Source organism: Poromitra crassiceps (assembly GCF_964638095.1).
Source record: "Poromitra crassiceps genome assembly, chromosome: 8".
NCBI classification, from domain to species: Eukaryota; Metazoa; Chordata; class Actinopteri; order Beryciformes; family Melamphaidae; genus Poromitra; species Poromitra crassiceps.
Genome location: NC_139629.1, coordinates 52,896,916 through 52,913,799, shown reverse-complemented (window position 1 = coordinate 52,913,799; position 16,884 = coordinate 52,896,916). Strand labels below are relative to the sequence as shown.

Below are 16,884 nucleotides of genomic sequence, written 5' to 3'. Positions count from 1 at the left end.
CTGGTCTACACGAAAACTACATTTCAACGCATTTTACGTCACATGAAATATAAATATGGGACTATATACAGTATAGGCTATGTGGTGCCAGCAAAAAGCTTCCAGGACACATATGGTTAATAGTTTAGGCAATACTATAAAATAATGAATTTAGTTCCTGCAGCAATGCGCATGCACAAGTAGCCTACTTAGTCGCTAGCTAGCTGTGACTGACTAGACCAAAGCAAGTCTGCACCGGTCTGCACCAAGTGCAGAACGAGGTGCTCTGGGCACGCTATGTTATTGTAACAGACTGTATATGAGGTGAGTTTCTGGTGTTAAATGAAGTTAACCTCTGAAGCCTACAGACTATAGATGCACACACACACAACGTAATTTTAGTCTGTTACATAATATTATAGTCTTGCACACATCACATAAAATAACCTGTCCTCCCGATCGTTGAGCCTACAATCGTGTAGTCGACAAGTTGTGTGCGAGATAGAGTAGATAGAGTATATATGTGCCCGGCTCCCCATGTAATACAAGTAAAAGTATAGCTCATTCTGTGGGAGAACGTGGTTCGAATCCCGTGAGTGGTGCTGAATTTTTAATTTAAGATCTTGGTGAAATATGGTCTAAATGTGAACATTTAATCAACGTCTGCAAATAGTCGGTGAAAAAACGTTCACTCTTGAACCTTTCTTGGACGTTTTTTCAACGTTTACCCTAAACGTTTTTTAAACGTCTTTTCAACCTAAAAATGCTCGCTGGGAGGACTGAATGGGTTAGAGCTGTGAATCTTCACTGAGCTCACAATTCGATTTGGTTATGATTAATCTGTCAATGATTCGATTCGATTCCACGATGCATCATGATGCATGTATCGCATCTTGCTACAGTTCAAAGTATCGCAGCTCCAAGTATCCAATCCTCAATTTTCTATATTATTACTGCACATGGCTACTTTTTCATCAATTAATACAAGTAGTCAGATAAATATCAACCCCTTTTTTATTTAGAAAGTGCTTTAAAATCTGAATGGCAACATCAATTTTAAACGATTCAACGATTCATCTGTCTTTGATTCGATTCCATATCCGCATCGAGATGCATCTTAAAAACAATACATTTTGTCACCCCTAGAATGGGTCTCTCTGTGCTCGACAGCATGGGTCTGAATGGGTCTCACAGATTGGGTCTGAATGGGTCTCTGTGCTCTGCAGGGAAGGATGCGTCTCTGGAGATCAAATATCGGCCCAAGAAGACTAAGGAGAAGGATGAGAAGGAGGTGGAGCTAGAGGACGGAGATGCAGGCTCTGCCCCCCACCCCATGATGGACAGGAGGCAGAGCTCCCAGGTAGGCTTGGGCAGTATTACGGTATACCGAGGTATTTAATAATAATAATCATCATCATAATAATAATAATAAACTTTTTGTATAGCACCTTTCATAATATAGAATGTAGCTCAAAGTGCTTTACAATAAAAACCAAAGTAAAAAGTAACAACAACAACAATGCTAATAAAACAGTAATATAAAAACGTAAACCGTAAGAACAGCAGAATAAGTCATAAAAGGGATAATAAACAAGGGTAGCAAAATCACACAAGGGTAGCAAAATTACATCCAGTCAAGAACATAGGTTCTGCACCAAAATCACATCCAATCAAGAACATAGGGTCTGACTCTGCACCAAAATTACGTGCAGTCAAGAACATAGGTTCTGCACCAAAATCAGATCCAATCAAGAACATAGGATCTACCTGGAAAGATATTGAGTTTTAAAATGGAAAGTATGGGAACTAGGCTTGCAAGGGTTGGCGGAAAATGTCAGGTAACTTTCCGGAAACTTTCCATGGGAAATTAAGCTTGGGAATTTTGGAAATGTGTACAATTGTTTTGCTTGTTCCCAATATTCAAACTGTATTTAACTTGTCATATACGACATAAATATATAAAGTCCCATCCCTACCGATCACTTAATTTAAATTGAGCACGTCAAAACAGTATTTTATGATGTCACGGCAGACATTCGAAGCTTCAATCGAAAACATCAATAGAATCTTCAAATGTGAAAGAATGACATTGGGTACAGCCATACCAATAGATTAAGTAAAACATGTTGTATTAGAAATGTTTGCATGGCTGCATGCATGTCTGTTTATGACAAAAAAGTTTATATTATGTCTGTATATGACAAGATAAATACAGTTAGTATAAATTACCCCAAAATTTCCAGTTTATTCCCATTAATCCTATAATAAAATTGGCTCGGTGGACGGGTCGGTCGCGGGCGGTGTGTGTCACGATTTGCGTCACGTTTTGTGTCACGAAAGTGACATCGGGCTGCAGACGCCGGTCGACCGATACCACGCCGCCCCTCTCACACACACAGACACCCCCCACCCCACCCCCCCACACACAGACTCGGCATAGTGCCACCTACTGGCAAACACAAGATGGGGTTTATCTCGAGAACCGTTTGTCCGATCTACTTCAAACTTGGGGAGTGCTCTTAGGGGGACCTGACAGAGTGCAGTGTCGAATCTTGTGCTATTGGGCATAGCGCCATCTCCTGGCAAACAAAAAGTGGTTTATCTTGACAACCATTCATCGGATCGACTTCAAACTCGGGGAGTGCGCTTAGGGGGACCTGACGGAGTTCAGTGGCAAATTTCGTGCAATTCGGTATTGCACCACCTACTGGCAACACAGAAAGTGGTTTATCTCAAGAACCATTCATCCGATCGTCTTCAAACTTGGGGAGTGCGCTGCTGGGAACCCAACATAGTACACTGTCAAATCTCTTGCAATTCGGCATAGCGCCACCTACTGGCAACACAAGAAGTGGGTGCGCTGCTGGGAACCGCCCAGAACACACACAAACCACTTTCACACAGAGATCACCCAATATTGCCATTCAGAAGGCCCACAACGCCGGCAGCCTTGCCACAGAAATTATTTTCACACAGAGCCAAGCAGCCCCACCATATTTCCGCCCCGGGGTGCGCTTTCACGTTACATCCACCCCTCCCGGATTGAAATGAGGTGAGGAGAGGCATTTCCACCCAGTTCCTCCTAGTAGCCTAAATGAATATTTTCATAGGTTAGTGTAGCCTAGGCTACTGTATTGTTTTTGTAGCCTAGGCTACTGTATGATGAACAAATTCATTCAACAACTAAACATCGCCGATGTACACCAGCAGCTCTAAACGTGCAACTGGTCATTAAGAACATCAAAGAATAAAAGATGAGTCTGATGAGAGTTCCCCTTAATATACCCACAACGCAGAAAGTGTTGTCCACATGCAGCATGGTAACAAGGTTTTCAATATTCATCTGATCGACTTTATGGATCACAGAGGCACCATCATGTATTAGGTACAAGGCTAATTCTTCTCTTTCAGTTCCAGTTTTTTGTAAAGCAAATTATTCCCATGAAGTAGCCTAATTAGCGTCCGTTCTGAAAGTGCCCGTGTGTCAAACAGCTGCAGTCTGCATAACGTTACTTGTCGTCTGGAGAATAGTAGGCTATAGGCTATAAATGCACATGAATACTATAACGTTATTAGTTTTTGTAAGTGACAAAAACAAGCTAGACAGATTGCAGTTCTGGAGCTGGTTTCCCCAATTGGGATTGTTTTGAGGAGAGACAAATAGAGGGAATATCCTCAGACCGACTCGCCACAGACAGATGCACGCCTGAGACGTCCTCTGAAGCTTATTATTATATCCGTTAATTTTGCCTACTAATGTTAACATCGTTTGAGCATAAATAGCCTAACCTACTTACTCATAGTGTAGGCTCGGAGCATTCCTCCTGGCGCCCCTGTTGCAGTCATGATTGTATAGGCTACTTTTTTTCTACTTATGCCTTTCTTGCTGTGTGAGGTGGTTTCTCTGTAAAAAAAAATAATTAATGAGCTGACCATTCGCACCGTTCTGTGTCGCCGCTCCTACCCTTTCAGGTGGAGGTGGGATGGAGCCCGATCCGCCGCTGTGACTCGGTCCACTGGCGGAACGAAAGGCGTAACACAATTATCCACGACTCCGCTTTCATCACTTTCACATCGGAGATGCGGATTACATATTCTGTAACATTTACCACTTTCAATGCCGGTGTGAAAGCGGCTACAGACCTTACACACACAACATAGTAGCAGAAGGCCGCACAGCGGCCTGAAAATCTAGTTCCCATACATTCCCCTAATTCCCATGGAAAGTTTCGAACGTTGGATATCCCGGAACCCTGCCAATCATCTCACATATTCTGATATTTGTGGCTGTGAAGAACAATCTTCATGCCTACAGTGATATGACCTAGCTAGCAGGGGCAAGATGTCTATTTGCCTAAATCATATTGAACACCAGACAAGATCTTCAAAACAAACCAAGGTCTGGAAAAATTCTGGTACTTTGGAATGCAAAATGTGTCTGAACCCTGACTGAATCTGTTTGTATACAGCAGCAAATAAAGCGCTCGGCTCGGATGTGTGGGGAGTGCGTCGCCTGCCTGCGGACAGAGGACTGCGCTGTGTGTGACTTCTGTAAAGACATGAAGAAGTTTGGAGGACCCAACAAGATCCGACAGAAGTGTCGACTGAGGCAGTGCCAAGTCCGAGCCAGGGTCAGACCACAACGCGCTTATTATACACATTATACACATAGTCATACACACACTATATACATATTGTCGCTGTCTGATGACAACCACGCATCTCCAAAACGGCAACATTTCAGGAAATAAAAAAAAACGCTGGGCTCTTTAAATACTGAACATCACGTCGTCAAAGTTGGCACATGTCTTCATTATAGACAGTTTCTCGCTGAATGTGTCATTACATTATTAATATCTTACCTGAATAAGCTCAAATGATGTTAGAGGATTATCACTCTGAGTTTGATGCACTTCTTCCGGGGTGCGCAGCTCCACAAGCCTCCCGCCGTCTGAAGCAGACGTATATATATACATATATATACATATACCTCCAGGCAGGTCCTCCAGCATGTCTGAAGCAGACGTATATATACATATATATACATATATATATGTATATATATACATATATATACATATATATACATATATATACATATATATACGTATATATACATATACCTCCAGGCAGGTCCTCCAGCAGCGAGCGAGTTAGAGGCAGCGTCTCGGGGCAACAGAGCCTCTAACTAACGCCAACATTATTCTCATCAGAAACCACTCTGATCTCCACAGTTTAAATGAGGTTGCAGCCCAGGGACAATTCGAAAACATTTTATTGATCTATTTACGTCAGAGGACGTCAGAAACTAACAATACTAAACCTTAAATACACAGTGGCGTTTGGACCTGCTCAACAGCGCCGGCTTTTCCGGGTAATTCCTCATGCCTGTAAGGGGTCAGATGGAGTGTCTGCCCTCACATACACGGTGTGATTGGCAGCTCTAACATCCAATGGTGATACGTGTTAAATAGATTACCCAATAAAATGTGTTTTCATTGGTCATTTAGACATCAAAACCTACCAGTAGATAGAGGAGAATGGATATATTCTATCTATAGTAATAAGTAAAAATCATAGAAAATTGAGTTAAGTGGTTTTCATCAGACAGCGACAATATACACATTATATATAGCCATACACACTGTATATAGAATATACCAGTCACAGTTTGTATAGAGAGCCAAAGTCACACCCTCTTCTGCATTACGAACCCTCCTCTGCATTAGCATATGAACCCAGGGATTTCAGCTGCCATTTTTTCCATCTACATTTCATAAAATGCTTATAAAAATAGCTATGTTCAGGAGAAACCATAAAACATTTCATTCGGGCCAGACACACACACACACACACACACACACACACACACACACACACACACACACACACACACACACACACACACACACACACACACACACACACACACACACACACACACACACACACACACACACACACACACACAGTAGCGGTTTGACTCAGTGTCAGGGTGCTAGTCAGGTTCAGGCCTGATAATATTTCTTTACGTTCGTCACATGCATATGAGTCCGTTTCAGACTGAAAACATAGTTTGTCTAAGATGACAGGTTGAGAGGCGGGTCATAGTATCATGTCGATGATTTTATTTGACAATTCTGGGGACTGGATTGGGCTTTGGCCAATCCTGGCGTGTTCCGCCTCCAAATCGAGTGGGATTCAGTGTGTTGTGGCGCTCCCCTCGGGAAGAGCCTTTGTGTTGCCGAGTGGAGAGTGCAGCACGTCGGCCTGGAATCTCCAAAGTGCGACCCCTGACAACCAAGCTCTCGGATGCGCGCGCCATTATCGCTGCTGTAACGATACGATATCCCTGGAATGCGCGTTTTAACAAGCCAGTTACATTTCTTTGCATTCTTAGAGATTATAGTTTTTGTTTTTTGTTCATATTTCTAACAACTGGCCAAGTTAGTAGTTAGTTAGTTTATGGGATAGGAATTCTACCAGATGACAGGCACTAGGCGCCATTTTCTACTTCATTTGGAAGAGAAAATTATCCTGAAATGAAGATTTGATTGATTGATTTAACTGCATGTCATGATATGATTGGTTGAAATAGGGTAGAAATTTGATAGTACAGGGTGACGTGAGCAAACTGTACATTACTGTTATCAATGAAATCTTGAAAAATGAACTTTTGATGTGAAAAAGTGTGAAAAACTAAAGAAATTAGATTGTTGTGATTTTCTTTGCATACATTATTAAATAGGTGCACTGCATACCCAGGTATTTGAACTAAAAGAAAATAAGTCATTTTTGGGTTCAGCTCGACTTTAAGGTTAGACCAAGTCAAGTCAGTCAGAGTCAAAACCTCCCACAAAGGATTCATAAAATATGGTTACATAAATACATACTTCAGCATGCGCCGGGACGCGTCATCAGTGATGTTGACTGGGGTCGTAGGGTGTTTCGGGTCTATCGAACATCATACACCCTCGCCCAGTAGACCCAGCCGAGGCCGATTAAGACCCCGACCCGCGTCCCGGAAGCAGCCGCTCACGGATCAGCCTTCCTACTCTGTCTGCAACGTTGCCCGCGGAAGGGTTGATCATGCCCATGATCAACCCTTCGGTGCTTTTTTTTTTTTTTTTTAAACCTTTATTTAACCAGATAAGACATTTGAGATACAAGATCTCTTTTGCGAATGTGATCTGGCCAAGAAGGCAGCAATTACAAGCCAGGTTACAATCAACATAAATTACAGTACATATAAAGGAAACATAAAAACAGGGCTATAGATCTGAAACATTTCAAAAAGCAAGGACAACCAAGTACATCATAAAATACCACATCCAAGGGTAATAAATAACACAGGATCAAGAACGTAAAAACATATGGCCTAAAAACAAAATTAACAGGCATGGAGGGCTAAGGCTCTGTGGGTTAATCCAGGCCGCGCTCCTCCTTCGTCTCATGTACTTAAACCATGTAAATGGTAAATGTCATGAACCCAGGAAAATCAGAATAATAATGTAAGCAGCAAGCAACCATGAAGACAGAATGAATGCAATTGAAACACAACCATCATCACCACACAACAAAGAGTGTATATTCAATGACCAGCTGTACTATTGACCGTTCAGTTCCCATGCATTTCAGTTCAGCTCAGCAAAAATAGTTCAAATCCCCAACAAAAAGTTATTCCACTCCAGAATCTTTTTATGATCAAAAGTAAAGTCAAAATAGTTCAAAATACAGACATGAAATCCCCCCCAGAAAACGCTTCTTCCCAAAATAGACAATCTCCAGCAAAGCTGGAGTTACCTCAGTCTGCGTCACGTGGCCACTATCTCTCCAGTCAGTAGTTGAGAAGCCGGTGCAGTTGTGAATAGGCTTTTCCCTCGGCATGAGAGGATCCCGTGTTGGTGGTAGGACAAGCGGCTACGACGCTTCTACATGGACTTTACTCAGCGCAAGGATATTTTAAACAGGGCGGTCACTGCAGGACGCGCTTTGCTCCTTCCCTGCTTGTGGTGAGTCGTCGCCATCTAAGTTTTAGGCTGCGCCGTAGTTATTTGGAAGGGAGTGGGTCGGATGAAAACAGGTGAGGTGAATGACGATTTGTGATTGGATGGACAGGTGTGTCAAGGGATGTACGTCTCCATTGAGAAATACGTAGTGGGGGTGTGGGAGAGAGATGAATGAAGGAAGCGATGTTTGTGGAAACGGCAGATCGCCACACCATACCCACACACACACAAGGTTTTTTAATCCGTTTTATGTTTTATTTTTGGCCAGAGGGAAATGTTCTATGGTCTCTCCTAATTATAAATATAGCTGAATCGCTTGGTTTGGCCAAGTAAAATTATTTTTATAGGCATTTTACGAAATCTAGATGGAAATATATACATACATACATATACACACACACACACACACACACACACACACACACACACACACACACACACACACACACACACACATACAGTACACACATACTGCTGCATCCATGTGCTCCTTGGATGGTTCGATCTTCCGAGTTGGCATGTCATTCTTCCGACGTCGGTGTGTTCATGTGCTTGTGAGTCGGAATGATGGGAATGTGGAAACATATATTTCAATATTCAAATAGGCTAGAGAAATAGAACAATAGAAATAGGAAACAAATAGAGAAAATACACGTTTTTAATTAACTAACTTAACAAATCATACGCTTGGATACAGTATCAAATTTACAGGGCGTATTTCCCTCCCATGAACATAATATAAAAACTGCACAGCCTGTCTTATTTTATTCCTCTTTCTCTCTTATGTCTGTGAGCATGCATTGTAACACAAAGAGGCATGCATTGTAACACAAAGAGGCATGCATTGTAACACAAAGAGGCATGCATTGTAACACAAAGAGGCATGCATTGTAACACAAAGAGGCATGCATTGTAACACAAAGAGGCATGCATTGTAACACAAAGAGGCATGCATTGTAACAAAGAGGCATGCATTGTAACACAAAGAGGCATGCATTGTAACACAAAGAGGCATGCATTGTAACAAAGAGGCATGCATTGTAACAAAGAGGCATGCATTGTAACACAAAGAGGCATGCATTGTAACACAAAGAGGCATGCATTGTAACACAAAGAGGCATGCATTGTAACACAAAGAGGCATGCATTGTAACACAAAGAGGCATGCATTGTAACAAAGAGGCATGCATTGTAACACAAAGAGGCATGCATTGTAACACAAAGAGGCATGCATTGTAACAAAGAGGCATGCATTGTAACACAAAGAGGCATGCATTGTAACACAAAGAGGCATGCATTGTAACAAAGAGGCATGCATTGTAACACAAAGAGGCATGCATTGTAACACAAAGAGGCATGCATTGTAACACAAAGAGGCATGCATTGTAACACAAAGAGGCATGCATTGTAACAAAGAGGCATGCATTGTAACAAAGAGGCATGCATTGTAACACAAAGAGGCATGCATTGTAACACAAAGAGGCATGCATTGTAACAAAGAGGCATGCATTGTAACAAAGAGGCATGCATTGTAACACAAAGAGGTGTGCATTGTAACAAAGAGGCATGCATTGTAACAAAGAGGCATGCATTGTAACAAAGAGGCATGCATTGTAACAAAGAGGCATGCATTGTAACAAAGAGGCATGCATTGTAACAAAGAGGCATGCATTGTAACACAAAGAGGCATGCATTGTAACAAAGAGGCATGCATTGTAACAAAGATGCATGCATTGTAACAAAGAGGCATGCATTGTAACAAAGAGGCATGCATTGTAACAAAGAGGCATGCATTGTAACACAAAGAGGCATGCATTGTAACAAAGAGGCATGCATTGTAACAAAGAGGCATGCATTGTAACACAAAGAGGTGTGCATTGTAACAAAGAGGCATGCATTGTAACAAAGAGGCATGCATTGTAACAAAGAGGCATGCATTGTAACAAAGAGGCATGCATTGTAACAAAGAGGCATGCATTGTAACAAAGAGGCATGCATTGTAACACAAAGAGGCATGCATTGTAACAAAGAGGCATGCATTGTAACAAAGAGGCATGCATTGTAACAAAGAGGCATGCATTGTAACAAAGAGGCATGCATTGTAACAAAGAGGCATGCATTGTAACATTGACAGCCGTCACAGCAACTAGTAATACCATATTACAAATTAAATGCGAGCAAAATAAAATGTTTCCAATACATCAACAAAGCATCTACTTTCATCCGCCATGTTTCTGCATGCTTTATGACGTCAAGTTGGCAAGTTGTTGTTCCAACTTGAGCATCCATTCACATGAATTTTCCCAGTCGGGATCTCAGTTTTTCCGATTACTCCGGCAGCACATGAATGCAGCAATACATACAGCATATATACACATATATATTCACACATGCATTGTGAACAGTGCTGTGACATTAACCCCTTACTGACTGTGTATTAATTGTCCTGATCAGATTGAGTCAGTCATTGATCCATCCCTCTGTCACATCATCATCACTGAGCAGAAGATGCTGCGTGCCGGAGGGAGGGGGCGCAGCCTCCACAGGAAAGGGGCGGGGCTTCTGCCAGATGATGACGACGACGACGACGACGACGATGGATTCAGCGAGAGCGAATTAGAACTTTACCATCAGTACCAGGCAGCCGGGTACCGAGACCTGGTGGGTGTGTGTGTGTGTGTGTGTGTGTGTGTGTGTCTTTGTGACTGTGTGTGTGTGTGTGTGTGTATGTGTGTGTGTTAGGGATGGGTGGGTATACTCGAGTACTCCTTCATAACGTCAGTACTCGAGTATTGATTCAGCTGTTTGGGGTACTCGTCCCACCCCTTAAAAATGTCACGTGGATCTGGCGATACAGGCAACATGGCGCCACATAAGAGTAATGTTTGGAAGTATTTTGACAAAAACTATGACTGTGCAGTGCAAGATATGTAAAGTTAAACTTACGTATCATTGTTTGATGCTTAAACACATGCGCATAAAGCACAATGAAAAAGTAACAGGGACAGATGGAAAGCAGTCTCACATAACCTTGTTTGTGAGCAGTAACAGACGCCGTTTTGATGCTGTCAGAGCAGAGAAGATTTCCCAGCTTGTCACAAAAATGGTGGCTGGAGATATGCTCCCGTTAAACGAGAGACGAGACAGATGCACGGTTCTCCATAACACACGCCTGATAAAACTCATTCAAAACTTTGCTCTACTTTACTGACTCCACTGTTGTTTCCCATAACGTTAGCCACAAGAAATATAGAGAAATAAGCACTTTTTGGGAGACAATCGCTTCATGCCAATCACTATTTAGCAGCTAACGTTAATAGTTAAAGTATTAACTTTTTGGCAGAACAGCAGACATTGTAATCAGTGGATTTACATGACTGTAACAGTGATCATAAAGCAGTATGGATTTTATACCAGACACGTATTGGGAATATCTGAGCCTTCACTTGTTTCACAACACTGTTGTCTGCTCGAATGAACCAACCAACCGCCGGAGTTACTGAGGTAGGCTAACAGCTGCTAAGCTAACGTCACATCACCTTATCACGTCCGTCCGTTTATTTCAAGCACCGCTTTCTCCATGCCAAAACGCTAACGGCATGTGTTAGCCCAAGATGGCGCCGGGAGAGGGCGACTCGCTTTTAGCTCCGCAACAAATGTAAATAGCATAGGTATTTTATAGTGTTTAGTATTTAATGTTATCGTTTTTTTCTAGCATCGCTTCTCAACTTATACAGGTATAGCCTAGATTCGGAACTGCTTTGTATAGTCGTGTTTTTGTATGACTTTTTCTGACTCCTCGGATAATTGACCGCTGGCTGGCGTTATCAACAATGGAGGACAACAACAGCCACTACAACAACAAGCTTGCATACAACAGAGACACACTGATAAACATCAGATATGCGTGCACACTCACCACAGCCAGGACTGGCTCGCTCCTGACCTCTCTGAATTTCCTGAACTGAGAAAGATCCAGCGGAGAAAGGGAGGCAGGAGAAGCGGGGTCCTAGTCCGTCTGCGAAGCGAGCCCATCGCAGCCCGCTCCCCAGTATGTCGCTGGCCAATGTACAATCACTTGAGAACAAGATGTGTGAGCTGCGGGCACGGATCTGCTTCCAACCGGACATGGCGAGCTGCAACGTGTTCTGCCTGACCGAGACGTGGCTTTCAGCGGAGGTACCGGATCACGCCATCAAGCCCCCTGGCTTCTCTGGTCATCGTGCAGACAGAGAGGAGAGGCTATCTGGCAAGTCTAGAGGAGGGGCGGTGTGTCTCATGGTTAACCAGGCCTGGTGTGAAAACATTGTGACCGTTAAGACATACTGCTCCCCTGACTTGGAATATCTCATGCTGCAGTGTAGGCCTTTTTGGCTACCATGGGAGTTCACGTCGGTAACATTAGCCAGCGTTTATATTCCCCCTCAGGCAAACACGGGGAACGCCCTCAAAGAACTACATCCAACGATCAGCGTGGGTCATTCCGCATCTGCTGATATAGGCCCCGCCCATTTCCGTCTAACTAGGTTTTCCGCCATTTTGAATTTTGCCGAAAGTTTCCGCTATTTCTCCTCCAAATTTTGCCCAATCTTCACCAAACCACATCACACAGCGTGTGTGGACTGTCCTGCACAAAACTTATTTCACGGTTTTTTGACTAATATAATTGACTTCCGAAATGTTGTGGGTGGGGCCTATTTCACAAAAATCGCCATAACTCCGGACCACATTGTCCGATCCGAACCAAACTTGGTCCAGGTATGCACATAATGTACTCTGAGCTGATAAAAAATTAAATTGTGTCATTTCGCCTATAGGGGGCGCTATAGCAGCATTCAGTAACTGTATCTCACAAACCGTAAGAGCGACTGTTCCCAAATTGGGTACATAGGTTCAAAGAGTACTCTTCTAATCTGGCCTAAAGAATTATACCAATTGACCTCACGGTGGCGCTATAGCTGCCCTCTTTACGTTTTGGTTTGTAAGTTTGGAACCGTAGCTTCTACGATCAAAATTCTTTCTGCCCTGGTTTCCTTGGCTCCTCCCACTTGTACTCACAAAGGCCCGCCCATTTCCCGCCCAAAACTACTTAGTACACCATAGCAACGATCTATGAACGCCCTATAGCGATCAGCCAAAAACACCCCACCAACCAGTTAATACACCCTTGCAACCGCCTAAACACGTCTGAGCTACACAGTGTCGATTGAGGCTGTATTTATACTGGATGGGAGGGTGGGGTCTAAGGCAGGGGCGGTGCAAGGGGGGCGGAGCGTCACGCGGGAGCAAGCACAATCAAATTTGCTTCAGCAAATTTAGCCCGTTCTAGTTTTACATTATTATTCCATAACGTGGTGAATGCACGAGTCACAACATGTACATGAGAGTACAAAGGAGCATTTTGGCGCTGTTGGAATGAGTATTTGGTGACTTAACGTGGGTAGGCTAGCCCGTTCCGCAGACTACCACTCATTGTGCTAAGCTAACTAGCAGCAGGGTACGGCGATGCGCACAGAGAAGAGATGGGCATCGATCTTCTCGTCTTATTATCGGGAATATGGCAAATAGACGAATCTCCCAAACTGTTGGCGTGTTCCTTTTAAGTACAGGAACATCTCTGCCAGCCGTGCATTATGGGAAGTGTCAGCGGTGTTGGGATGTGTGTTCCTGTTGTGTGATGTCACTTCCTGTGTCAGGTGTGGCACAGTGAGGAGGAGGAAGAGGAGGAGGAGGAGGTGAGGAAGAAAGCTGTGAAGGTCAAACACGTCAAGAGACCAGAGAAGAAGACGGAGAAGAAGGTGTACACACACACACACACACACACACACACACACACACACGGCAGATGGACGGAAAGACGCACGCTTCTACATAGGCCCAATAAAACTCATTCAAAACGTTCAGCCTATCAGAACACTGAGCTTTTTGAAGCAACAGATACCCACCAATGATGGGGGGGGATCATTAGTACCCATTTTTTAAAGAGAAAGTGCTGGTATCCATACTTTTGCAAAGGAGTATCGTATCGTATCCATTTAAAAATGTATACTTATCAATACTTTTGGAGATTGTCCAACCACTTGGTTGGTTGCTATGCAGCTTCTCTGTGCCTGCCTGAGCTTGGGGTCGGAGGGCATGCTAGAAATGAGCCTGCAATATTTCTAGTTATTATAATAATAGAAATACCACACACAATTTAAAACAGCATAATGCTTAACATAATAACATACATAATGTAGGGAAGAGATTTCCTTTCACCTCCAACTAGAATCCGTATCGACCGCCCGCTCCTTATACACGAATCCGCCGGCCAATTTGTGTAGTCTGCCATCTAGTGGCGCCGCCATTACTGCGGTGGCAGGTAGACTGTGCTGCTGGCTGTTGCAGACTGCAGTAACGCTATGCCAAATGAATGACAGCATCATGAGCTGGATTGATGATGTGAGACAGTGCCCAGTTACTGATGAAGGTACCATCTTATTATGGATGGAGATAGTAATTATTCAAATTGTAAATAGTGGAAAAAACACCACTTAACGAGCCGCATTTCAAGTGACGTTATTGTGTAAACATGCTAATGTTAACGTTACTGTAACTACCGGTAGCTAGCTAGCTGGCATAAACAATCAAGTTGCATGTAATCATTGCACACCAATCACATTAGTAAAAATGTAAAAAATATGTGTATTTTATTAATCACCTGGCTTGTGATGATCAACAGAATGCCAATTACAGGTCTCTCATAGAGGGTCAAAATGACCTGAGCTCGGGATGGATTGGCCAAATAACATCATTCTGAAAGGACCTGTCCAATATTCACAGTCCATCAACAACCATCATAATGTTGACATAACCCATGTCATTATCACTGTTAGCTTAGGCTAGGCAGCTGCATGCTACTCATTATGAGGTGAAATAACGTTAGCGATTCACGACTGTTAACCAAAACCTACCATGCTGTTGTTATTGGGAACAAAGTCCTTTCTGTTAATATTCTTGATCCACCTCTGGCGAACAGCTCGGTCCTCTGCACGTCCAGGGAATCTATATTTGTATGTTTATGTATGGTTTCAGACAGGGGCACTCTTCATGTAGTAAAGGCTTGTGTATTTCACATTCGATTCTCTTCCAAAGCTGAGGTTTGCCACTACTGTTGGAGCAGCTGAGAACTGCACAGCTTCTTCCCGATTTCCTAGACATCGTTGTCAAAAGTAACGTTGAATAAAAATGTAAACGTAGAAAAATATCAGGAAAAATATACACTCGAGGACAGCTTGCATTCAAACGCGCGCGCCGCGTATTTCCCCCAGGAGCCACCGCAGTAATGGCGGCTTGTTTACATCCGGGACTTCGCCGGATTCGTGTATAACCCGGACTTGATACCAAGAAGCGTAGGAGGCTTTCTGGATTCGTGTATAACCCGGACTTGATACCAAGAAGCGTAGGAGGCTTTCTGGATTCGTGTATAACCCGGACTTGATACCAAGAAGCGTAGGAGGCTTTCTGGATTTGTGTATAACCCGGACTTGATACCAAGAAGCGTAGGAGGCTTTCTTCATGTTGGTAAGCAGGCTTAGGCTTAGGGTAAGCAGGGGGACTGGTTGTTGGATATAGGCTACCACTTGACTCGTGGATGTTGACATGCGTTGACCCAGGACTGCCTTTCACAGCATGGGATGTAGTCGGGTCCCTCCGATCCCAAAACCCTTCCCAGAGTGGGAAGTGGCCTCATCATGGTATCCTGACAGACCGTGTGCTCTAAGCGCTCCATTAGTAGGAGTGGTCTGTGCGGGCGCTGAAGTGTCAATGAACATACGTAATGGAGACATGTCCTAGACTGAACCGAACAAACATGTCACTTGCGTCTACTTATGTCATCAGTGATTATGACATCACTCATGGCTCTGATGATGTCACCTCTCTGGTAACAGTTAAATTACAGCATCCTGTCTCGTTTGAAACCTGGATCTAATCAACAAATGCATCTCCCTTAGACATGCCACTCCCCCAGGCTACACCCACATACATCTCCCTCAGTCATTCCACTTCCCCAGGCTACACCCACATACAGTACATGTCACTCAGTCATGCCACTCCCCCAGGCTACACCCACATACATGTCACTCAGTCATGCCACTCCCCCAGGCTACACCCACATACATGTCACTCAGTCATGCCACTCCCCCAGGCTCCACCCACATACATGTCACTCAGTCATGCCACTCCCCCAGGCTCCACCCACATACATGTCACTCAGTCATGCCACTCCCCCAGGCTACACCCACATACAGTACATGTCACTCAGTCATGCCACTCTCCCAGGCTACACCCACATACATGTCACTCAGTCATGCCACTCCCCCAGGCTCCACCCACATACATGTCACTCAGTCATGCCACTCCCCCAGGCTACACCCACATACATGTCACTCAGTCATGCCACTCCCCCAGGCTACACCCACATACAGTACATGTCACTCAGTCATGCCACTCTCCCAGGCTACACCCACATACATGTCACTCAGTCATGCCACTCCCCCAGGCTCCACCCACATACATGTCACTCAGTCATGCCACTCCCCCAGGCTACACCCACATACATGTCACTCAGTCATGCCACTCCCCCAGGCTACACCCACATGCGCCATCTCAAATTGCCTTAATATGCATCCTAGTTTAATATTTTATTTCATGGCCAGATGTGCAAGTCGAGCTGTTTATGTGCTTTGCCTAATTTTGACATTGCTTCACTAGTATAACATTTGTTTAGAGAGGGTCAATCATATTATTCTAATCACTTGTAGAGGGTCAATCATATTATTCTAATCACTTGTAGAGGGTCAATCATATTATTCTAATCACTTGTAGAGGGTCAATCATATTATTCTAATCACTTG

The 16,884-nt window shown here is 43.6% G+C and overlaps 1 protein-coding gene across 1 annotated transcript in view; it reads left to right on the top strand.

The window, feature by feature from the left end:
• The window catches only part of cxxc1a (CXXC finger protein 1a), a 43,456-nt gene that overhangs the window by 7,640 nt on the left and 18,932 nt on the right, over window positions 1-16,884 (top strand). Inside the window, exons 4-7 of the mRNA XM_083641004.1 lie at window positions 1,206-1,339; window positions 4,449-4,610; window positions 10,493-10,648; window positions 13,684-13,785. Of these exons, the coding sequence (XP_083497130.1) occupies window positions 1,206-1,339; window positions 4,449-4,610; window positions 10,493-10,648; window positions 13,684-13,785 (554 nt within the window). The remainder of the gene's footprint in view (window positions 1-1,205; window positions 1,340-4,448; window positions 4,611-10,492; window positions 10,649-13,683; window positions 13,786-16,884) is intronic.